The sequence below is a fragment of the Apostichopus japonicus genome, chromosome 17, assembly GCF_037975245.1.
Source record: "Apostichopus japonicus isolate 1M-3 chromosome 17, ASM3797524v1, whole genome shotgun sequence".
NCBI lineage: Eukaryota > Metazoa > Echinodermata > Holothuroidea > Aspidochirotida > Stichopodidae > Apostichopus > Apostichopus japonicus.
In genome coordinates, this window is record NC_092577.1 from 32,932,443 (window position 1) to 32,958,596 (window position 26,154).

General features: G+C 36.6%; 1 protein-coding gene across 4 annotated transcripts in view; it reads right to left on the bottom strand.

Annotated features, from left to right (window-relative positions):
* LOC139984269 (pyrokinin-1 receptor-like) overlaps positions 1 to 26,154 on the bottom strand; it is a 104,076-nt gene that overhangs the window by 51,907 nt on the left and 26,015 nt on the right. The window contains exons 1-3 of one of the 4 annotated variants that reach the window (XM_071998103.1): positions 21,963 to 25,289; positions 20,093 to 20,155; positions 18,594 to 18,660 (exon numbers count right to left, since the gene is read on the bottom strand). The exons of the other annotated variants lie outside the window; for them this stretch is intronic. Coding sequence (XP_071854204.1) covers positions 18,594 to 18,602 — 9 coding nt within the window. The 5' untranslated portion in view covers positions 18,603 to 18,660; positions 20,093 to 20,155; positions 21,963 to 25,289. Of the gene's footprint in view, positions 1 to 18,593; positions 18,661 to 20,092; positions 20,156 to 21,962; positions 25,290 to 26,154 lie in introns of those variants that run through there. 4 annotated transcript variants of the gene reach the window in all.

The following is a 26,154-nucleotide window of genomic DNA, read 5'->3' on the forward strand; positions in this document are numbered from 1 at the left end:
AAAATTTTCGATTGGAATTGAAAAGTGATAAAAGGTATGTAAGTGTCACTTGTATAATTGAAATTGCAATGACAATGTTGGAAACTGGTTTCCTATAAGCAGCTTTTACAAAAAAAAAACAATAAAAAGGATCTGCATAAATGAAATTCTGAGAACTTGAACAACTCGTTACTCGCTCACGCATTATTATTCACTATGGAAACACAGTTAAAGGTGTTACAGTTCGATCACAATCGACCTTATTTCGAGTAATATCCGACAACTCCTTCGGGCTATCCATATTTATAATGTGATAATTCTGAAGCAGTGACACTAGTTTTTAGCATTTCCTGCAACTTTTGTGATATGTCACTTGCTTAGCAAGGGTTTTAATTTAGTTAATATCCATGAGAAGAATTAGATGCTCGGTGGCAGCATCGATTTTAGGTGGGAGTGACGTCTTTATGGCTTTACCTAAAAGAAGATAAAACATAATCATTTAAGTTCCCAAAATTGGAATTTTCTGTACAAGCCTAAGTGAAAGAAATTCACCTTTCTGTCAGCTATTTACGGATTAGCAGCTCCCTGGTTTCTTTAAAGTTTCGTTTCGTTTATTGGTTTTCTAAAACTTTAAATAGTACAAGTACACAGAATAACAAACATAATACGACCAGCAATGAAGTAGAGGGAAGTATAACTTTACAACATAAACAGAGGTGCTTGTAGAAGAGTTTTACTCCCAAAAAACTGAGATAAAAAATGAAAAAGTCAAATCAGAAATATCACCCGATACACACAGAGAACACTATTACTACTGTAAGTCTTAAAAGGTTCGTACCCAAAGTAAAACCTGGATCGTGCTTTAAATCGGTAGCATGTGCTATTATAATTACAGTAAGAACTCAGGATATGTGTACTTCCAACAAATCAAGTTGTTGGAATTTGTTGGGATTACACATATCCTCAGTTCTTACTATCATAGGCTACCGATTTATCAGTTTTGTCAGCACGATCCAGTTTTACTGTGGTACGAAACTTTAAGATTTACAGTAGTTACTGTAATCTCTGTGTGAATCGGCTGGAAATATACACAAGGCCATATTGAACAGAGGAATTAGAGAGGTCGTTAATAAAGCAAAACAAAACTTATTTAATAATACATATCCCGTCTTCCAGACCTCACCTACCTTCACAAACCCTTCCCCAGACGAGCCCGCCCCCATTCCCACTAAAACCCACAGCTTCCCACATTAAAATTGTGCTGTGAAATTAACAAATGTAGTGTATGCACTAAAAATTAATAACAAATATAAGCAAGACCTTGTAACTTTACTTAAACCTTCACAAACTGATTCATACTGGCTGTAAAGGAGTTAAGAATTAAAGCTTATGCCCGTTTCGATTTGAGACATCATTGTTCCCTGCCAGTATGTGCTGAGATATCCTATCTTGTTTTGTGCGTTATTATGGAATATTATTCGGCCTGAGGCGTACAGCTTTGATGAACGTAGTAAGTCAATGCAGGGTTTGATTAGCTATCGATAGGCTCTTGGCCTACACTCGATAGGCCCTGAAGGTGATAAGACCATGCGGAATTTGTTTAACTTTAAAGAATTCACAGAAACAACCATTTCTTTACCATCTTTTCACGGACAAACCAGTATTTTTAGCTTTGTCTGTCTTCTCGACGAGCCGGGTGTTGATTTACTCCATAATGTTCATGAAAATCACGGGAGATAGAAATTTGATGTGTTTTGTCACTATGACATGACGCAAGACTACTTTTCAAGTGCAAGAGCAGACGAAGTATAACAATCGATATGCCCTACGTTTTGTCCGACATCAATGACGATACACTCAAAATAATGAAACATTAGTACGAACCTAGCAGAACAGCCGTTCATTAATCATTACTTCTCGGAACTCTCGAAACCGGTTATCAATTCTCACAGTGTTGAGTAAAATGTCATTCAAGTCATATCTCTTTGTAAAAAAAACGCAATCAATGCGGTTGCAGATCTCATACTAAACTTGAGTACATGAGCACAATGATGTCCTCACTATTGAGGTACATTGCTCATAGACCCGAAAAGTCTGAAGTAAATGAGCCATGAATATTCTGCATTGCATAATACGCTTTAGACATCCATTCAAATAAATCATTCCAACAGCCATAATGATTACTTGTTGTATGGATATGACATTTTCAGCTACTTTGTTGTGGTCGTAGTGGTTGTTGTTGTGTTTAGGCAATTTTTGTTTTATTTACTGTTACATGTCAAGTATGTTAGGCAGCTTCAGTTACAGCTTAACGGTATATCCCTTTAAAGCCGGGCGCACACTATCCGACTGCCAGCAGTCGTCATTGACAATGTGTATGTAATTTGGCATGTTGCATAAAATAATGCACAGGTTGCACCTTAACATTTTCACCAATACTACTTTCGAATACAATTGTCCAAGTTTGATCTTTGACCTCCATCGACCACGTAACATTTTTACACATACATTGGAACTGTTTCCATGCACTTTATTTGGTCAAGTAGATAACTTTACAATAACTCTCCTAGAAGATATTGGAATAAACATAATTTCCTGAAGAAGTGATTGCATGAAAATGCAATTTCAGTATTGTTTAGATGAATTACACATTGATCGTGGCATTGGAAAATTGTCGGAACCAATATAAAAGAAATCGGCGAGCCCTTTACAAGCATTGACCACGAGTGAATATCTTTGAACTGATGCTCATGATAACCATGCTGAGAAAATGCTTACCAATCACACACATGTTAAACCTAATGGACTATCCCCTTGAGCTAGTGATTCCAATGCAAATCAGTATCCATTAATTTGTGGGACTAATCTTCTTATGAATGGAAAGGGGAAAGGTATTTCCATTGCATACATCGGGTGAAGACAACAAAATTACGAAAATAGGGTAAACAGGCCGCGGAATTCTCTCTCTATCTACCTCTCTCTATGTCTACAAAAGTAGAGTAAAATAAAACAGGCGGGGAGATTATTTATAATAATGTATCGGTGGTTGCAACATTCTGTACAATTCCGGGAGGTTCAATGTCCGAAATGCAGCGAGAAAACATGTACGTCAGAGGGAAACCATTTTGTTCGTTCCGTGGTTTCGAAACCCAATTTTAAGTACACAACGTGAGGCTTAATCTTAAAAACTAGACAACCAGTGGGTACTGATGCAGCTGCAAAAATAAACGTCTCACTTTTTCGTTTCAGGATAGCCCGCAGAGCCATATACACTTCACAAAAGACATAATGTATTTTTTAAATTACATGTTAATTGCATCCTAGCATCGAGCCATTTAAAGACTTATTAAGTAGTACATTTAAAAAATACTATTAACCATGGCTCTTAATCAAGTTAGAAATACCAACAAACTTTTGTTCTAAATAGACTCTCTGAACATCTGAGGAGATTAACATTAGTTTTGCCCGTTAACGATGTCTGTTATAGGCGGTTCGGAAATTACTTTTGCGTACGAACAGATATTGCATCCAATCTACGCTACGTATGGTTGGTAGCACTCAAATGATATTCAGAATCACGTTTATGTGCTACAATGCACATACTTAGTCACATGGCTTCGAGGTCAACATACAGTTTATCATGATGGCTTTATATATAACCGGCCAAAGCAGGCCTATCATCTTTCAAATAGACATCCTTCATACAGATAAACTTAAGATGAATAAACGAGGCTGAGAACGTGATCATTTATATTATTTGACATGTTAGGTACGTTGAGATATACAAGGTATATCATATCTATACCACATGTTTCTTGGAGGCTTGATACTGACTTATTTCAATACTATCGTTAAAATGGGCACAAACCCAATCATCATCTTTAGCAGATATGAACGAGTCTTTTTTTTCTGGTGATACACAACTCACCCAACCTTAAAAATTTTTAGTTCAATTTGGGATGCTTTTTAAGGTAGAACGCTAGCACAGTGTTAACATGACGTCAGTGGGTCATGTTTAAGACGTCATGTTAAGAGGATATTTTAGATTTACGAAATCCACCTACATTACAAAAACGATAAATGTAGTAAATAAAGAAAAATCAAACACCTGACTCGACTCACTCGATGATATCATATAGTTAGACTTGATCAAGACTTCAGCTGTGCGTGAAGGAACTTTAAATCGGCGAGGTCCCTCAAATGGATTAAAACTTTTCTTGGCTATTTTGGGGAGTTGTGCATGACAGCCATCTCTGACACATAGACCAATAAAATGATTGTCATGTAAGTTGCGTTTCCTTTAACTTGCGTGGTACATTGGTAACCTTTAACATTGCGTGGTAACATTGGTAGCGCTACCAATGCCCTCAGATTCAAAATGGCGTCGCCTCACCTTTAACATTGCGTGGTAACATTGGTAGCGCTACCAATGCCCTCAGATTCAAAATGGCGTCGCCTCACCTTTCAAAACTGACACGATTATGATTCATATCGTCTACAATTATTAACACCATGGTAACATCGAGTCTTACACGAAAGTTGAATAAGCATTTTCTTTTGCTATTAATGTTACTACCTTTGTATTGAACGACTTGAAATTCTTCCCAAGATCCACTCAAAGGTCAAAGTTGCCTTCAATTGCCTCAACTTAAAAATTATATCCATTTCGATGAATGCACCTCATCAAACCTTAAGTGTGATATTCTATACCTATCATGCAGAGAAAACATCAATGCCGAGCTGTATTCGGCACTTTTCCGAGAACCTGTCTGTCCTGTCACCGTCCTGATGTGAAGGCCAAATTAGGCCCTTCAGAGAAAACTAGTGAGTGTGTAAACTATGTTTGCCCTGCTGAATTTTAACGCCCAAGAGACCTCTGGAATACCGACTAGGTACGATTGATCGTGGGAAATACACCCCAAAATGACATTTTATTTCTGCTTCAACCATGACACAACCTACAGGTAGCGGAACAACCGATATTCTACTCGACATACAGAATACACGATACAACATCCTGCATTAAGGATAGGTTCAAATTTTAATATGCGGTCGGACTGGATGATTAAAATAACGACTGGTTTGGTGAGTTGAATAGTACTGAATGCTTTCAACAGACTCAGGTAAAACTAACAATCTTTAGCAATCGTGGAAATGGTTCCATCGCCTTGCTTTTTTGGGCCACTTTCAACGTTAAAATCACAAGATTAAAAGAATGCAAACAATACGTTCATGTCATTAAGGCCGCAAGGCTACCGCCGATGACAACTTCCATTGACTATGACAACTTTACAAAGTCACACGTTTGACTACGTCCAAGTTGAATGACAACTTAGCAGATTACATCCTTTAACGAAAAGGGTCAAGATAGGGTGTAACATTAAAAGTGTGACTCCCTTCTGACGGAAGTTTGATTAATATCTCTTTACACGGTATTAACCTGTTTCTATCAAGGGTAACTACACTCTAGTTAATATTTGCCTTTTTTTTTTTGGTATGAATTTTCCCGTTCCATGTATTACACCTATTTCAATGACATTTCGATTTCTTATCACTGATAAACTGTTTTTTAATTACCATCTAACTTCGCACTCACAAACATGCAAACGGCTCACATTTCCACAACCAGAATGAGGTGGCTGCTGCTTAAGTGGAAGAGCATTCAGGCATAAAATTCCATTAATTTTTAACACACGAGAGACAATAGGCACACTTAAAGTAATTCATATCAAGATTTCTCTGCAGATCGCGCTTCGTCTGTTCGATTATTTTACATTTACATATGTTTACGTTATTGTATACAACGCATGGCTACATTGTTAAGAAAACAGTTCAAGTCTGACTGATATACATATATAAATATTTATATATATATATATATATATATATGTATGTATGTTCCAGCAACTCCCAAACAACTGGATGAATTGGGATTACACATATCCTCAGTTCTTACTGTAATCCTAATAGCACATGCTACCGAATTATAGCCCGATCCAGTTTTTACTGTGGTACAAAACTGTAAGATTTACAGTAATAACTGTGTTCTCTATGTGTATCAGGTGGATTGGCATATTGAGCGTTGTATTCATCGATAGCGGCCTTTGCATTTCGACAACTAATTACAAACAAAGCGATCTTGCAACAGATTCATGGTATCGCCATCCATGCCTTCGTATAGGAATATCATGACTCGGTTTTGATCCTAGAAAGAATTTGGCAAGTCAAACTCGATGCCCTTTAGAATAGGTCCCAGACTGCCTAACAGTAAAGCTAAACGTGAATACTACAGGAGGCGCTGGACGGAACACGACACTAAGGTTCCCGTTGGGCGAAGCTGTGACAAAGAGGGTAAAATTTCATTATTTGACGCAATGGAATGACATGATTTTAAAGGAAGGCCCAATCTGAGCTTTGTTTACTAACAAGACGCGAGTCGGGTATCGGAAACGAATGCGATCAAAAGGTTTGAGATTTTATTCCGCTGGAATTGTGCTTACTAAAAAAGTGTTGGGCCTGACAAACATACGGGTTGATAAAATTATCATTAATAATTCCATTCAAATGCAGGTCTTACTCTACTGCCTTTCGTTGTTCCTTCATACTTCCACAGCAGACGCAAAAATCTCATTCACCGTGGATAAGTAGGCCTATCTTAAAGCCTAATTGATAAGACACTATTGACCATATTCCATTAAACAAAATAACAATTTTCTGCCATTCTTTCATTATAACGATGATTGGGAAACTCTCCTTTACGTTACTATCGGAGCGCTTATTTATTCATTATCGACTTGTTAACTAAAGTAACTGCTTTAACGCTTCTAAGCGTCTTGTTTTTAATTATATCACTCTCCTGACATTATGTCGAGCTACGGTAAATATCATCACAGATGCGTTTGCAGTTACATGGTAGACATCACATCATTAAGTTATACTGGCATGTCACGGTTTTCGTTAAAACTTACTCTCTGGGCGTCATAGCATACATCAGCAATGTAAACCTTTCGGTAACGTAAACATAGAACCGAGAAATAGTCATCCTTGGGTAAAATTCCTGTCACGTATCATTGGGCATGTGCGAGAGTGGCAACTAATGAACATAAGATAACAATGATGAACAAAGAAATAGTTAATGAGTGTTTCATTTCCGATAATACATCATAGTTGAAGTTAATATTTTTATATTTAATACCGGAACAAAGTCAACCTTTTCCCTTTCCTTTCAATGTGGAAATTCCATCTGGTTGAAAAACAATGACTGAGGAAGATGGGCCAATCTCTAATTTAATTTTAAAAAAACGCAACAATTAACTGTAGGCTGGATATGATAAGAAAAGCAAGTTGGAATTGACATCGGATGTTCATTTTTGTTGTGATTGATTAGGTTATTAGTACGACATTCCAGGTTATACCACGAACGAATGTTAAGAAACTATCATCATTTCAAGTATTCATTATTGGGAGGAAATATTCGCAGAAAAGAGCTGTCATGCCATTTAAGACATATATCACATCATTATATTATCGTAGTGTACAGTGTAGGTAACGCGTGTCATCGCTGAGGTTTGAAAGTGACGAGGACGTGAAGGTTTGTACGGGAAGAGATAGAAGCAATGTGTTCTCTCTTTCTGTGACTATGAACCAGTTACATGCCTGCCTTCAACACTTAGTTTGAAATGACAATCGCGGTACCAATCGGCCTTGAATAATGAGACGCGAAATAGACATGATATTAGACAGTTGGTGAACACCACTATTAATTTACCATTGTATATTGCTTCCCACAAATTTTCAATACCGCAGACGACAGACAGCTTATTGGGAAAAGCAAACACACTTTGAGAACGATGAGCAACACTTAAATCCACAAAAAGTCTTCCTATGACGAATTATGGGAACCTGCGAAAGCTGAATCTCTCTCCAGTTGCATAACTGTACCCACTATAGCAACTGTGAGAGTCTTTGCTCTTGATTAGCAGCTTGTATTCTCGGAAGATGGAAACGACTCTATTAGTTAGGTACCTGAGCAAATGTACCACTGCACGCCTATAGATCACAATGAAGCTACGCAATGATGTCACTTCCATCAGATGGTCAAACGATGTCTTTTAAAATGGTTCAGTGCGTGACTTTAAAACTATCTTTCAATATAGCTGCTAAAGACTTGGACAAGTTTTCTTCAATTTGTTACACGTGTCTGTCAGTATATGCTAAACATACATTGTAATCGTCATAACTAATTTGCCAGGAGTGAGAGTATCACTTTAACTTGACTTATGGACACGGAGGTCTTCCTTCTCATGTTCTTGCTCGGAGCAATTTGAGCCAACGAAGTGCGACATCAAGTTTGCACTCTTCTGGGTTTTCTGTTTTTTTTCTCGTGGCGTTCTTTCTCCATACGTGATTTACCAACACGGGACGCCAATAGATCTGTGACAACGATCCACAGGCAATAAACAGAGCGAGAAGATATTACCTATCATTAAATCTAAAATGAAAATGAATTGGTCGATGTGACCAACAGCAAAGCTTAGTGGGGTTTCTTAAATAGTTCACAATATTATGAAAGCGACAGACTGTTTTTCCCCACGTATAATTAAAGCAATTAGTGACTGCGTTTGAATATGCGACTTGCCCAATTATTATACACTTGCGGTCGGTCATTTTGCTCATTTTACATAAATATTCGTCTAAATTAGGTATTGAACGTCTCGTGAATATGTGGTTGTGCTTACTGTGACGATGAACTAAAGTACCCTGTATAAAAACAGTATATATATATATATATATATATATATATATATATTTTATTTCTCTGGTTTTCTCTAATAATATTTTCTTTTGGAGTAAACGTGGATTTTTGTTATATTATATATACTTATATACATATACTGTTTTGATACAGGGTACTTTAGTTCATCGTCACAGTAATATATGCTGTCGGGAAAATACTATTCTTTGATTTCGCTTAAACCTTATAACATTTCCTTAACACGTTTACATGAACTTCGAGGTAAAGAATATTGCCCTTCCTGGTCATACCGCTTCCTTAATTGGCGTTCAACAATATGAGCCCAATGTCAACAATCCTACAAATTTACAGTATTTATGTCCTTTCTTTCACTAATCTGTTAATTTTACGAATAGAGAGCACAATACGGGTACAATTGTGTTAGCGGGCCCGGGAAGTTTTCTTTTTTCGTGTATTATGAAAAGAAGAAGGCATTGGCCTCTATTCCATATTTCCCGGATCTACTAATTTCCTCCAGCCGGTGGGAGGTACGCCTTGAACCCTTCTGAACCCCCCCCCCCCCCCAACCAAGCCCTCTCTCAAACATGAATCCAACAGTAAGTCAGTAAGTCACCGAGTCAGGGCGTAAATCCTTCTGATGTAAGAAGTTCTTTCTTTCAATTCAACGGCCTTATTTTAAATTCTATAGACGCTCACGTTTGAGTTTCTTCCCCGAAATAATGATTGTACAACCACATTCCCTCTTCGTCACAAACACAGACATGAACACATAGCAGCCTCTGACTGCACAAATCAACTTGGAACATGTTACGGCACTTCCATCAGGGAAGTACAACATACAAATCAGGCAAATACACCAGGCTGATTGATACGGTTTTATAGGTTCGGGTGGACTATATACAGTGTTATTCCTTCTAAGAATTTGAACGGTAAAACGTATAATACGACTATCATTAAGAAGCTGAATTTAAAGTCTACTCTAATTTCCCCCTTTTCTTTTCTGATATAATAAATTGAGAACCGTAACTTTTAATCTATTTTCCCAACGTATGCAGACGTTCTGCTATCTCGTGTTTGCCCGAACGGTTATTACACCTGTCTTGTAATCCCGTGTGCCTTGAGCAACCTCAGCAAATTAATACAACAGGAAATTGTATTACACCGCCACAACGATGCAAAATTGGTTAAATGCAAAATAATAGCCATTACCGTGTTACTCGGCAGGACATCAACCGTACGGATGACTTATTTGAATATTACCTATGTGTGTCACCAATTACTTTCAATGGAAATATTTGTGACGGTTAAAAACTATCAGTTTTACCACAACAACGAATGATTCTATTGTGGAAAGCAACGGGTAATTTGCATTATTTAATCAGGGATGTGTGTTAATGAGCCTAAGAGACAAACAGTTCCCCCATCCCATCCCAACCTCTCTCTCTCTCTCCTTCTCTTCCCGAGATGGATTTACGGGTTCCACTTTTTAATCCAGGAGAATACATATGTTACCGCATGAGACAAATTCATCAAGAACAAGTAAACATTAGTGGATGGTATATGGGTTCCGTGAGACTTCGAAACACGGAGGCTGTTCTACAATGTATGTTTTCGTGATATACTGAAGTTCTGATACGAAACATGATACCGGAAATATGGAACGAGATTTAAATTCCGACACAAATACGAGAATGAATGCTTGCAAGCTCTTTGGTTTCTTGTTGCTTTTTCTTTTCTTTCTTTCTCCTTTTTCTTTCTTTTATTTGGCGACCTAGTTGGCATTGCGTAGACTAACAACTCCCTGCGTAGACTATATACTAAAACACGTTTATCTCTGTCTGAATCTGTTTACGAGACGATGTAATCAATCAATACAACGATAGTATTACCGGCGGACGTTAAGTCTAGGTTGAAGTCGTAAAGCTCCGTACGGACGGGAAAACACTTTATAACGTTAAGGTCTATTCCGGGATGTTGCTAATAAACACTTCACTTAATTTCTTGACTCTGAATGTTCACAACGAAAATGGAAATAGAAAGCCTTCCTCGGATTTTCGATATTTTTCTACAAATTAGTTTTTTTTTTACGTTAAAGTGATTCCGTACGATTTGATGAAGAAAATACATAAAAATGTTCATTTAAAAGAAAAAGATGGAACTTCGTTTAAAGCTGCTTAACAGACGAGCCCATGATGACAAGAGAGGTTTCACTAAGCCAATTTGCCAAAAACGTTTCATTAATTGAGAAATTAATGAACAAAAGTATATCCAAACATTTATCCGCTGAAGAATTCAGATTTTGTTATTGTATTCTGTTACGCTATGCCTCTTGATTTAAACAAGCCAACGAGAGTACGCACTGTAAGGCATATTCAGTATCATAGAAGCTCTCATTTCTCGAACAACAGCTGATCGTCAATGCCGACTAGCAGACTAGCAACAACAGTTATAAATGTGCTTAACCAGTCGATTCACACAGAGATTACAGTAACTGCCGGCCTATTTACATTCAATTGTATTTGCGAACTTCCTAATGATATTGGCTTCATGCATAAACCATATGAAATACCGTAATGAAATTAATGTTCATTTAAATACACATTATATCAAGTCTACTTATTGATTAACATTTTTCCTTTTTTCCGAATGACCCTTGCCCAATCCTATCATAAATTAAAATCCCACCATTCTCGTAGGTTGTTGACATAAGAGATGAAGACAGGTTCATTTACCATTTATCACCTCATGTATTCCGAACATAATCAGTTCATCACTTCTTTAATATGAACAGTAATTACCACAGCTGCCACAAGCACAAAAGTGAACTAATTATCACGTGATATAATTCCACCTCGGAAATTTGTGAGAAAGTTTGGAAAAGAGATAGTAGCTTAGAGCAAGACTCAACACATTTATATTCAATGGATATTACAAAATATTGCAAAAAGGTCATTGTAAACGATCACCTGTTTTCACGAGGCAGATGTAAAAACTCACGGTAGAGCTGTGTCAGATAGTTTCAAACAAGTCCTTCAAGAGCACTCATATTTCGACGTCAATATTCACGTTCTTCATATTTCAGACATTATTATTTAGGACAAGTGTCAATTGACCATTGGCAGATCTGTGCAATACGTGAAATTTGTTATTGACACTTGGTTGTACATAGTAGGCAATAAGCGTCGAAATAAATGAAGTTGCATCAAGCATCATCGATTGCGCTATAACAAATATTATTGTGGTAAAACTTGGGCAAATCATTCTCTTGACATTCCCATTAACCATGAACACAATATTACGTACCATTTTTCGTGATACCCATCGCGTGAGTACTTGCTACAAATAGTATACTTGAACTATTTCCTCAAGAACCGTTTGTACAAATTCATTGAACACCGATGCCCAACAAATATATTTCATTCATATTATGTCGTTTCGCCGATGTTAATACATATTTGAACATCAAAAGGTAATCTGAAACATCTGCAGTGGTTTAGAATGTACGAACTTGTACAATAAAACACGAATTGGTTACACGAAAGTATAGTACAGAGGGTCTGTTTTGTTATTTCTTGTGTAAGAGGAAAGTAATCTTATCATCCATTCAATACACACATGTGGTTTTCGAGGTCTCTTGATTTCGAAGTTTGTACATTTCTACCAATGGTGAACTTTAGGCAAAATAAGAAAATAGATACATATTGACAAGAATATTTTCTTATTCTTTTACTTTTGCAGATTTAATTTTCACTACATAGACTGCGAAAAGTTGATACACTAATACTAATATCAAGGGAATCCACTTTTAAAGCAGAAAACTGATTTCAAGTGTTGGAGAAAAACAAAACAACACTTTTAATAAACGCTGTATATAGAGTTCACTGAAAATGTCACCATGATGCACAAATAATACCACTCTTTTTTATTCTAAACTTAAAATTATCTCTGAAATATTCTTGCAACCTAATCTGCTATATGCATGAACACGCGAAATAAGATATTGTAATAACTTAGCAATATTATATTACAAACATATAGATAATGGGTACATCTGTGTGTATCATTTGACCATTCTTCTGTTTTGCTTTTTATTATTTGACTTGTTTGTTGCTTTCTCTTTTTCCTATTTTCTTTTTTACATTTCCGAATTAAAACGTTTCATATAAAGCTTTCTTAGTGTACTTGTGCTGTTTTTAATGCAAACTTCAAAAATAATTCATTTCATTTTTATACGCTAAAGTTCTGGTATTTGACAGAAAACAGAGCTCCTCGCATTAAAATATGGCATTTGCTTGTCTACGTGTGATATATGTGAAGCTTCAGAAAGCTGCGAACGTTTCATTACAAATTTAAATATAACCCTTTGGGACACTGTGCCACCAGTCCAATGGGATTTTCTCTGAGTTTCATCATCCGTATACTAATGACTAGAAGTATTTTTTATTTGTGTCAGAACTCAGATAATTCAATATTAATTTTCTTTATTAATTAATGACGACAGCGTTCGCACGTAATATACTAATAGAATTGGATCTAGATCAAGTATCTATATTGTAAAGATTTGTGAAATTATGAAACTTGTTGTTATTCTTTTGTGGCTGATAAATCATTAAAATGTTCGTTGATGGAAAATATAACACATACCGCATATGGTGTCAAAGTGTAAAGGTACCGTGACTGATGCACGATAGAAACCATACCTCAGTACAACATTATTCTTGGTAAACAGATTCCGCGAAATACACTACACAGCATCAGTAACAAATGCAGTGTCGCTGTTATGCAGTTTTATGTCTAAGATATATACTACACTTACGACAGTGTGTATTTAGGATCTCAGAGGTTGAAGCCATATCAATAATAATAATATATCAAAATGGTGTGATTAATTATAATGATGCTAATTACTTACAAACACTGGCAGTATGATAACAGATCTTCCTCTTTGTAATATGAAATAATATTTATAGCTGAGTATATTAACTGCACTCTGTCGTGATATATATTTCGAGTCATTTAGATTTTAAATTAGTCAATTAGGGATTAGCGAGGTTTCCAGTGTAATTAAGCGAAGAGCCGATAACTCATCGAGATCGGTTATGAATCGAAGACGTGTGATATGTGTTTAATTCACCAACAACAATGAACAATCTCTCTCTACTTTCATTTGGGATTAATAATTACTCAGAAGGATTTCGTGTTCATTTTGACAGTTTGCGAATGGAATCGTATATGCACCAAAGAGAAGAAAATTTACACAAAATGTAAAGATTCTCTATAGGCATTTATATTATGCTACTTCGTATTTTTTAAGATAAAATGAACGATTTTTGTTCTCTAAATGTGACTATATTGACACTTATCTTGCTTATGGACATATTGAGAGTAAGAAGTTAAAAATATCATTTGAACAATCTTTCGATTTCTCAAACTTTCCAAAAAGAGAAAAACATGGGGACTCTTTTCTCCTCCCTGATATGGAACACTTACCTGTAGGATGGAGATATTTATTATTACGCAACCACTTACCGATAGTGTTATTACTGTCTAAGGTACCGATGAATTTTTCTTTTTTCCTTCACTATCATTAAGCTTTCTTAACGTGGATTAGGTTCACAGTGATACTTAAATCAATTTAGCATGTTCTTTGGTTACGTTTTCAACCTAACGAATAGTTCTAGTGTGCTTTGAGGAGCTTGACGCATATGGAAAGGAAGTCAGCAGATAGAAATCCTATCGATTCTCGAAAAGCCACGACGATATGTTCAAAATGGTTACATGTCTACATAACTTGTCAACAACCCCTTAGAGTTGGCAGTTATTGGTATGGATAGTACTTACTGGATAATCGATACCGATTAATGTTTAATAGGTAATTGATTGGAAACACTGACAGGTACTAAATTAAAAGTTAAGTTTCTCGGAAACTATCTGCTATGAAACTGAAACGAAAACATAATAGTATGTGCCAAGTAGGAAACTTAATTCAATCGCGTCGGATTCATTCACTTGTCGCGTCTCATTGTTAGGTTGACACTGAGGTTTGTTTTAAATTTACTCATTCTGCATATTCAGTTTTGTTTTAATTTGTGCCAGGCCTACTGTAAAAGACAGTGAGAAATATAGAGTTGAAAGCGAAGGAAAGGACTCCAAGTATGGTGATGTGAATGGGGCAGTTTCCCAGATATTACATTATTCATTACGCTTGATGAGTACCGTAGGTAATCTGTAACGCCGTCGTGACAGAGTTTCTCCAATTTTTTTCTCAAAATCATGTTTTTAATTTGTCCTGATCATAAAATATAACGATATGCTGCCACTGAAATGTTCGCTTAGCTTTCAGTGAATTTTGAATACACGAACTCATCAAAATGCAATTTCTAAAGATTTCTATTGTCTGTTGTAGATATATAACTTTGTTTTCACCATGTTTACTACAATAGCTTCACTCACAAAACTGTTGCCAGATACTTTGATAAACTTTAACGAATGCTTACAAACTCTTCGCAATTACACGTATTGTCAGGCTGCGGTTTCACCTATTAGTGCAGACATTTTGCGGCACGGTTCTAAAACAGTACACTCCGACCACGGGGAATAAACACGTTCCACCCTATCTATCCTTCTTGGATATTGTGACTAATGCACCACATTAGCACATAAGAAAGTTAAGAATCATATCCGCCACTCTATTATATAACAGTGTGCTATCAGCAATCAGTTAGCCATATCACTCACTGGATAAAACTCAACGATCCCTTCAGACCACCTTTCCCCCTGTTATTACTGTTGTAGGGCTGAGTGAGTATAAAACTATATAATGTATAATGTAGGCATTTGCTCACAACAGCAAAATCTAGCATGTTATTATGACGTATTACTAATACGAACAATTAGTTACATCGCATATCATAACACTACTAATTCATTTGAAGACTTTCAATGAGAGCCTACATTTTGTTGCACTCACAACTAGCCTCGGTTTTCATCATCTAGTATATCTGGAACACGACAATTTTGCTATACTCGTTCCAACTCCGTCCGTAGTTGTTATGTGAAAGCAACACTATTACATTAACGTCCTCACATACAAAAAACTGCAGCCTATAGGAGCACGAGAATTTATATGTGGCAGCTGGTAAGGTATTATTTGAAACCTTTTGGTTGTCAGAAGTCTTCCTTTTATAATGAATTTGATTCACTATACCGTAATTCATCAAAATTGATATTAAGCCAACATATTTTCACAGTAACACATGGGTAACTGAACCAGGACCCATGGAAATGTTTCGCTACATTCCCATCTTTATCTAATCTGTTACATGTGACAGTTGGTGAGGTGTCAATTTGACTATATTTCGATTTCACAACTCACAAGTTTTTTTTTTCTTAATGCAGTTAATTCGGTACGGTCGTATATCAGTCCTTACATTTAGCCAATCAACTTGTCACATCAACACGGACTAATTGGGCCAGGCAATTACACAAAAGCGTACGTGATATATTTATATATATATTTGACTCCTAGTTATATAACTCCTGCAGCAAAACCTTTGTGTAGGAAAGAAAAATATGTCAAAATCAATGGTAATTGAAATGTCGCATCCGTGTACCTATAGCCGTCAATAAGCAACGGATTAGATCGAGATCTAAAGGCGCTAGATGGGGGGAAGGGGTGGGTAAATACTAAACAGAGACGAATAATCTTTTGTTCATCACATTTTGAACAATTGTCACGGATTTGTCTGTACATTTCCAATGGCGAAACATTCACAACGTATGATTAACAGAAGGTAGAAATCATCTCTTCACTTCATTTCACTTTATTACAAAGCACATGACTGACTCGGAAAATTATTTGTTTCATAAAATGCAAGAGCTGCGATGAAAATTGCAGAACGAGACATAATAATTTTCGTCGTTTTGAAAAGAGATACAATGGTGAACATTTGTAATTAACGAAAACTGATCTTTACTGATATTAATGTGTAATTTTGAAAGACAATAAAATGTGACTGATTAATGCATAATATGGGTGAGAAACCATATAACTTATTTTAACTTATTGCGAGTTGGACACGTCTATTTCTAACGCTATTTTACAGACGGTATTATTTCATTTCATTTCATTTTAAATTTTCATTTCATTTTTTATTAGCAATAACACATCAACAGGCATTTGTCTTATATTTGCCAATTGGAGACTTCTTTGAATCAGTTAAAGGCATCTGTATGTTTCACTAAGTTTTCAAAACTAAGCATATTAAATGGTCCAGATATAATAATCTTCGCAAACAACACCAGGGTTAATTTACGATGAGGCACGAAAAACACACTGAATGATCCCTAGCATCGCTCACAAGACAAAAAAAAATTAATATAACACGTCTGAAGTCTAGTTTTCTCTAAGGTATGCAATAATCTCAATCGGCGACACAGTAGACGCAAATACCACCCGATAGCTCACCATCTAAGGGTAACAAGAGTTTTCGTTTTCTAATTGAGAATTCTCGTAACAAATATTTTAGACACAAACAAAAAAACGATTCGAAAGGTTCTGTTTGCTGAATGAATCGCTTTGAATACCTATCTTGACTGGCAAACAAGTTAGCGTGCAGTTCTACAGCCACGCCTTCATTTCAAGTTTCTGCATGAAATTTCCTTTAAGCAATTTATGTTATGAAAGTTGCATTTGTTTGGAAAACTGAAAAAAGTCGGTCACAATCATAATTAAGTGACCGCCGTCATTTATAGTTTGACATGACTTACGTACTTCAAAAAGCATACTTGAAGAAAACTACTTGTTATTGGGAACGCTGTAACGTGATGGTGGTCTTCATACATTGCACCAGTATATTCACATATCTTTAGCCTTTATCAATTCTTCTGAGAGTTTCTGCTTGAACATGATGTAACCCTTTAATGACCAACGGCCTACGGTTAATACTATACTTCGCCATCATGTCGTGAAATAAAAAGGTTCTTTCTGGGATGTAAGGGGGATAATGCCTCCTTGCACATGACAATTTAAACGTACAGGGTACTTCAGACTCGGACTGTTAGTTCAAGTGCTTCCATTGTTACAATTAAGATGTCAATCAGGCTCGTATGAAACGATCCTGATTGAAAGTCTCGGCGGCGTCTCCCACGGTGAGGAACCTCTCTGGGGATATTACACGTCGAGTTTAACCGTGACAACAACACTTATTTCAACAACCGCGAAAGTATCCTAAAACTGTTTTAATTGGCAAAACTAGATCGCAATGACGTACTGAAGAAATCGGAAATAAGCTAATCTCAATTCAGATATTGCCAGCAGAATGTATAACGAAACGTTTCACCCGGTTCTTGTATGCAGCGTAGGATATAGGGCAGTGGCGTCGCCAAGGGGTGGCCTGTGGGGCACGTGCCCTCCCAAATGCGATTTGTAGTATTAAAAAATACTCAAACAAAAACTTTATCTGCCTCAATTAAAAATATAAATATCGGACAGAGACTAAGCCCGAAAAAATATTGAACATAAAGTTACTTCAAGTTGCAAAACATAGCACCAGATTGCAGATAAGGACCCTAAATAATCAAAAATTTCTCAAAGGACCCCTCCCCCAGGACGGCAGTCACAAAAAAACATTGTGCCCCCCTTAATTAAGTGATGTTGCCCCATGTCCTCCCACCCAACCCGCTCCCTAAGATTGAAATGTGACGACGCCACTGGCTATGCAAATGTCATAGAACTAAGAACTGATGCTTATTTAAACAATAAAGATGATCATATGAATGCAGGGAATGTACACACAAAAAATCGTCCCCAAGTACATTGCTATAGCATTTCCCTCCAGAGAGCAATATATGCACTTACCGTTAACATGATAGCACATCGCCCGGTACACCAGTACGAAAACGTCACGCTGTAGTCTACTGAACAACTGACAAAGAAGAACGTGGGAAATGGCTTTGAATTTAAGAATGTTCGATTGCGTTTGTATTTTTTTTTTTACAGTTACAGTTTGATTAATAACGACAAAACTAAAGAATGACGTCACCCCATAAGTTCCGTTTGTCTGGGAGAAACCCTCTGGCTTTGACGCCTTATTAAACAAAATTAATAATGAAAATTCCAACCAGACTTGTTGTCAACGCATCCACATAAACGAAGATCGAACTTAACTTAGGTTTGGTTTCCTTTTAACAAATTTGTGTTCATCTAAACGTCATACCTAGTTTTCTAGACAACGAAAATTTCTCTCTCTCTTTCTCTCTTTCTGTCACTCTCTCTTATTCAGAGCAAACATGATGGTGATTCTTTAGAGGGTTGAGAAGATCCCTTCCAATATTGTCAGCCAGGGGTGTGACGAAACGCTTCACCCGATTCTTATATGCAGAGGATAGGCTAAGGCAACGCGGTGCTAGACGCAGCACCGTCAGGCACAATTAGCACCTCGAAAGCGTAATTACTATACACACTCTCGCAAAGAGCAAGTTCTCTCTCACTCGCCCAAAAAATAAAGATTTTATAAATATCTCAGTGCCTTTTCCAATGTTTCTTTATATTTTACCTCTTTAAAGGATATCACATCAAAGTTTTTCACATAGTTTCACCTTAAACTCTACAACATTTGTTTCCCTTTAGTTTCGAATAAACGATTTCAATATAATTTCTAGTATGTAAATTATGCGGGGAGAGTGAAAAAAACAGTTTTCCATATCTGGGCTTAAACTCTGGAACTTATTATATATTATAAATAAGTCCGCCTTCACCTTGAACTCTTTTAAAAATAGATACAAAAAAAAGTATATTGTCAACTTATCAATGCCAAAACTAATTTCTTACTTCCACTTTTTCCTGTATTGATTAGCGACAAATTCATTTTCTTTTTTTTTTTCTTTTTTTTTTATTATTTAATTTTGTTTTGGAGTTTTGTTTCTTTTTGCCAATTTCTCTCCAGTATATGTATATATTTATTATATTCAAATGGGGAAAACATTTTATAAGCATTGCGCTTCTTTTTTCTCTTTTCCGAGCATTTGTATAGCTTAAATATTGTATATAAATTAACATGTTGAATGTTTTTTGATTCTTTGTACCTGTCTCCCTAGATTGTACTGTATATCAAATTATTCGTTCATACTTTGTTAAACATTCATGTACTGAACAAAATTGCTGGAAATAAATTGTTGTCATTGTCATTATCACATCAGTCCCGCGGACACAACATGAAGTAGTGTTGCAATGACTCACATTTATGCTACTATAGTTCACCCATTGCACGCAATAGTGACTTTCGGTTCCACAATTATATTTTTTGATGAATATATAGCAGCATACCTCCTTATGTGAATATAAAGGAAAAAACTTACCTGCTTATTCGGAACTTCTCATAGGTTTGATGAATGATATGCGGTAGTCTTGTTGACGAAACACTAAAAACAAACAAAGCATAATTACAGTAATTAGTATTACCATCACTGACACAGACTTCCATGATTCCATTTTGTACAGCGACTATTGGTTCCCGAGTTTTTGTTTGATATACATAGCCTATAATAAAACGTGCCTGCTTATCCGGAAATTCGCCCAGGTTTAGTGAACAAGATGCGGTAAATTTGCAGCAAAAATTAAGTTAAGAAATATAATTACTGACTTTTGTCACAAAATTACGTACAAAAGTCACGAAATAATACGAACGGAATCGTCGAACTCGTTCAAAGAGAAATTTGTAGTATTTATAAGTAGGCCTTATTAGTCAAAAATCGGAAGTGGCGGAATATATCTAAACGTTAAGATCAATATAACCATAAATACCCATAGACAGACCTACTGTAATGATGTTATGAAGCCATAAAAACAAACCCTTAACGAACTTTTTTATAAAACTGAGTGATACAAATAAGCATAAATCATCATTATACAATCGTGAATAACGTCCATCTAGTTGTGAAGACAAACGTCACAATTGATTGATGTGACGTTGTCAATCACCACAAGTTGCAAGAGAACCAACCTAGACAAGTGTCCAATGACATTAGAACAGCAGGAATAAACGCCATTCGAGTTGCCACACCGGTGGTCGTTTGTCTTTTTCATCATATGAAGATCGTACTGACGTCAATGCCAAAAATAGTAATGAAGGTGCCAAAAATAGATGTTTTGTTGTTTCCCAAGTGAAGTGTGTGCCAAAAATGATACTAAGAAGCCGATAATATTGTAGTTTCAGGTACTATAGCATACAAACACTACACAACCAAGCTTTCTTTGTAGTGTAAAATGCATAAGATGCCAAACAATGAATCGTTCATTTTTAAAATAAGAACAGCTTAAGAATGACGACACGCTGCGTGATCATCTAGATCGCACTTCGTGATCAATGTGAACACGCTGCGTGATCACCTGGATCGCACATCATGGTCGATGTGGACACGCTGCGTGATCATTTGGATCGCACGTCGTGATCAATGTGGACACGCTGCGTGATTACCTGGATCACACCTCGTGATCAATGTAGACACGCTGCGTGATCACCTGGATCGCAACTTGTAGTAAATTTGGTATTCGTCATTGTCGAAGTACTCTAAATGGGGACGTAAACCCAACTATCATCTTTGGCTCATATGACAGTGATCTTTGCCAAGAACAACTCCCCAATACAGCCAAGAAAAATCTTGCTCCGTTTAAGAGGTATCCTTAGGCAAGTTTAAAAGGTCGTGTCTGGGTGCTGTCATTTTGTAAATCTATGATGTCATAGCGTCACTAGGAGATTAAACCTTTCACTTTCTCTTTGTTTTACTTTTCACATTGTCAAGGAAGAATGTTAACAGTGTAGATATTGAGACCAATACCACTATCAGATCATGTGAAGACCAATATTTTAGATTTTCAGAAATTACAAAACCATCTCCATTGTAAACATTGTCTGTAAAGCAAAGGATCAATTGAAAGACATGTGGCTCGATGCCATATTTAGACTTGACTTAGTCTTCAGCCTTGTGAGTGACGAATCATTAAACCTGCGACAGCTCTCAAATGGAATGAGGTATTTATTTTAACTTTTTGGGGCGGCATTCTTCATGATAGTAATGTCCATCACACAGTCCAATGATTATGGCGGGGTTTGTGTCTCCTGGCTATGGACGGTAGGGGGGTGGTGAGGAGAATGGGGTGTTCGTAATAGTTCTCTATCACACAGCCCAGTGATGGCTGGGTATGTGTCTCCTTTAATGCTGCACTTACCATTATTGTGGTCATTGTGAAGCTGCACCGAGCTGACTCAACTCGTATCTGAAGTAAAATTAGACAGCAAAATGAGGGCGTGATACCACATCAAAGTTGAAATACGTCTACATTTTTTTCATCACCAACACAGAAAATACTTCTAATGTGACCCGAATGCATGCATATTTTGTACCAATTCTGGGCTAATAGTATAATATATAAGAAACTATTATTTACAGAATGGGAAGGAAATGTACCCGCGAGTTGGATTCAATTCTAACTCATGAGGGATCGATGCTCAGTCAGATATACAGGGGTAGATATTCTAAGTCTGCTATCATATCAATGTGCCTGCGGAAGGAACAAACACTATAAAATATAGGCCTATAATCGAATCTTAAGAAATAGCAAAGTGAAATAACCAACAACAGTAAAGAACGCGAGATGATGCAGATATGAGCAGATACATAAATATCTGTCCCAACCACGCCCAGCCCTTCCGTTACCTACTCGTGTTTTCATCTCTTTAGAAACTCCACAACCCCACGTTTCCCAAAAAAAACAATTGTGACACGCATATCGCAGAAACAGACGGACATAGCGGTATCTCTTAGACTTAGATATAGTCTAAAATAACAATTCTATGATTTCACATGAATAGCCATTGGTACAGCTGAAAACGTGTAAGATATGCTATGTTCTGTACAGTCTACGGCACCAGTTCCTTAACCAGGAAAAATAACATGCATTTCAGTAAAAATGTGATCGATCACTCACCGTTAACGTCAAAGCAAGGTCCTCATTCTGTCATACATTCGTAGTAGGTTTACGCATACGGTGGACATGGTTATGATATTTGAATTTCTTTTGATTGCAGTTTATTCCTTGATTGCTTACGATGTCATAACATTCACCACTATTACGACAATAATGTATGACGAAACCTTGCATTTATCATGCTATGTTTATACAAAAAGTCACGAATTCTTTTCCAATCGTCTCTCTCTTTCTCTCTATTTCTCACAAAGATTTACATGATCTTCGAATCGCGTGTCTATCACGCGACTGCTGTTAAAAGTTATCCACATAATCGCAACATTTACGAGCCGCCCTCGAAATGGATTCTGAAATTATGTTTTGCACGGAATCATTATTAACATTTGCAGTTGAGTGTCGAGCTCTTTTGAAATATTCATTACTCAACATGACGGACAAGCCTCGATCTCCGGTGAACAAGATGAACTCAAAACGCCACGTCTACCTCAAACTGACAACTCTTTAAACAGTTTTTTTTTTTTAATTATGATGTAATATGTAGCAGGCGATGCTGTACAAATAAAAAAGTTAAAACACATCCAACAATATATTAGCGAGCAAATTACACTTATTACAGGTATTATATGCTTAAGGTTACAGTTTCTGGTAGATATAGATATAGGAGAACAGTAGGGGGAAAAATACAAAAAACCAAACCAAAACCAATCCGAACCAAACCAAACCATAGATAAATATATATAATTATATTGTTAACCATCGTTAACTTTTCTGTCAGTTTCTACAACCACCGCGCATCCTATTGGTGCGTCGAAGGTCGATCGTTCCAATTGAAGGAGAGGACATTGGACGTCATGAGGCACAATTTTGATGACATTTTGAAAGAAAGTGGTTGACGTTGCATTGTTCCCTCTTATCATTCGGAATTTCACCTTAGATTACCCAGCGTTGTAGTTTCAATAGCGAACACTGTTGTCTCGACCTGCAACCGTTGGGACTTTGATAAGATCGGCTTGCACTCCATGGTACATCTGTAAAACGGAGGGTTGGGGAGCATCGTTGAGATTTTAGGGGTGCTATATAGAATACAGGACCCAGAATGAGCGGATGTTGCTTCTCAATTCCGAAAGGACAGTCGCGACTCCGAAGCTTTTCTACCGGCGACATTGCTAATTTTTAAGAAATTCACTGAAGCGAAAATCATTTGAACTTGGCGGGTACACAACAATATTGCGTAAGTATATCTTTAGTAGTCGTTTGTTGTAAAGATGTGACAGTGAATATTTAAACGCTTCGTAATGTCACAAACACCCACACAGTTCTTCAAGGACTTACAATTTCCATATTCCCTTGTGCATTCCGCCCTTCAAAAACACATCCCATACGAAGGAATCAGATCAAAATACATACAGGATCATGAACTCGAAATAGAGACTTGCCTAAAGAAAATCTCACTGAGGTACGATTGATAAACTTTGATTTGCTTCTGTTTCGACCTTCATGGAATAATTTTATTATTTCATATTTCTTCCTTCTTCCTATTTCTCTGTCTTTCTGCTTGAATTCATGTACAACTGTTCAATGTCTCATACAGGAAGTGTTCCATATTTGGTTTCACTCGAAATGAAAAACTTTTCTCCATCTTATGGCGTCATAGATTCAAATTAGTTGGTATAGTCCTGTCTGGCATTGATTCATCGATCGTCCTATAGATTCCTCTACGAATTGTCCACTTAATGGTTCATTCATTTATACAGTCGAGAAGAACATTGAGAAATCAAAGTGGATGTCACGCCGGCAAAAGACTTCTAATTGTTTTTATTTTTCAGTGTTGACGTTGTCTCTGCGTAAATTGAAACTGCACCGCCATAAGAATAGATGAAAGGTGAAAATTCACACTTCCACTCTGAGGCCTATATATTTCTCCATATTAGTTTGCTACATATATCGTGACGTCACCTATAACCTCGATCATAATCTATACGAAATATACCTTTGAGAACAAACAGTTCATAAAGCACAGCTCTACGAAATCCTCCAATGATATATGTTAAAACAAAGTAGAAGTACGCAGGACAAGAGCAGAAAGTTCAAATGATCGGAATTTTCTATTTCTGAATTTTCTAATGATCATAAGAACATCCAGCTGTACTTAAGTCGGTGTTCTTTGGGTGATTTCAAGTGCATACTCAACTATATTTAAGCGAATCATAAACATGAGGTAGGTCAGAATCACGTCGTGCATTTCTGTGCAATGAAGTATCTCATCATCACATAAACGTATTACAGTTAACACGATAATCTGTATGTAAGAAAAAGTTGGTACAAGCTTAGTTGATACCTATACTCGCCTAAGTATAACTACTTAACTGAAAAACAACACTTTGCATCGAAATTTGGAAGATTATTCCACGTCCTCCTTTCACGATAAAGCAGCTCATTAAGCTAATTTTTCATCTTTCAAATCAAGAACACTGAATCGGTATCTGAATCGGTGTTCTTTGGATTCTCTTACTCCATCAGTGACTCATTGAATCACTTACTGACCCACCCACACCGCCACCCACCCACCCACTCACTAACTTATATACATCACTCTTTCCTATCCCTTCCGTCTAATCAGGGAGTTGTTCCATAACAACTCCCTGGTCTGATCTGTTCTGTCTTTTCCTGCACTGTGATACAAGTAATTTCTCGCCAAAGACATCATTACCAGCCAGTGTTATTGTTGTTTTTTGTTAGACCACAGCTGCAGTGGTACATGTTTCTGCATACCATTGGTGTTAAATGAACGTTAGTCTGTCTGGTTTCATTTCAAGCGTCTAGCCATACAGTTGTTTTTCAGATATCAATTCCTACCTATCTATAACAAATTTCTGTCTTATTTAATTACGATTCAAATTTCAAAAGTTGGTACAGGGTGACAGTACAACCTATAAAACATTTGAAACCCAATATATATTTAATTTTATTAACGACATCTAAATTGTATTATCCAAGATCGAATGTTCGTACTAAATCCTAAAATGTTTTTCCCCCTGCAGAAAATTAATTACAGTTTGCGATTGGTCACCGATTATTACTAAGTCTAAAATAAGTTCCAACTGATCGTGGTACGTCTAGCCAAAATGTTTTACGGAATCCATTTCGATGAAGAAAATTTTAATATTGAATTATGCTCTTAACGTTGAGGAACTTCAATCATTTTTGGCAGATTTCGAGCAAAAAAATTCAAAGAGATCAAACGTGGTCATGAAGCTTTTACCAGAATAGTGAGCCTACAATAAAGAGAAGTATATGGTAAATGAAATGTGACGTAACCACACAAATGATCCGTTAATGACAATCACCTGATTTAATGCAGCACGGTTTGGCTGATTTTGTTTTCCGTAGTAAAATAACATGCTTTCAGTAATGTTTACGTTGTTTAGTAATG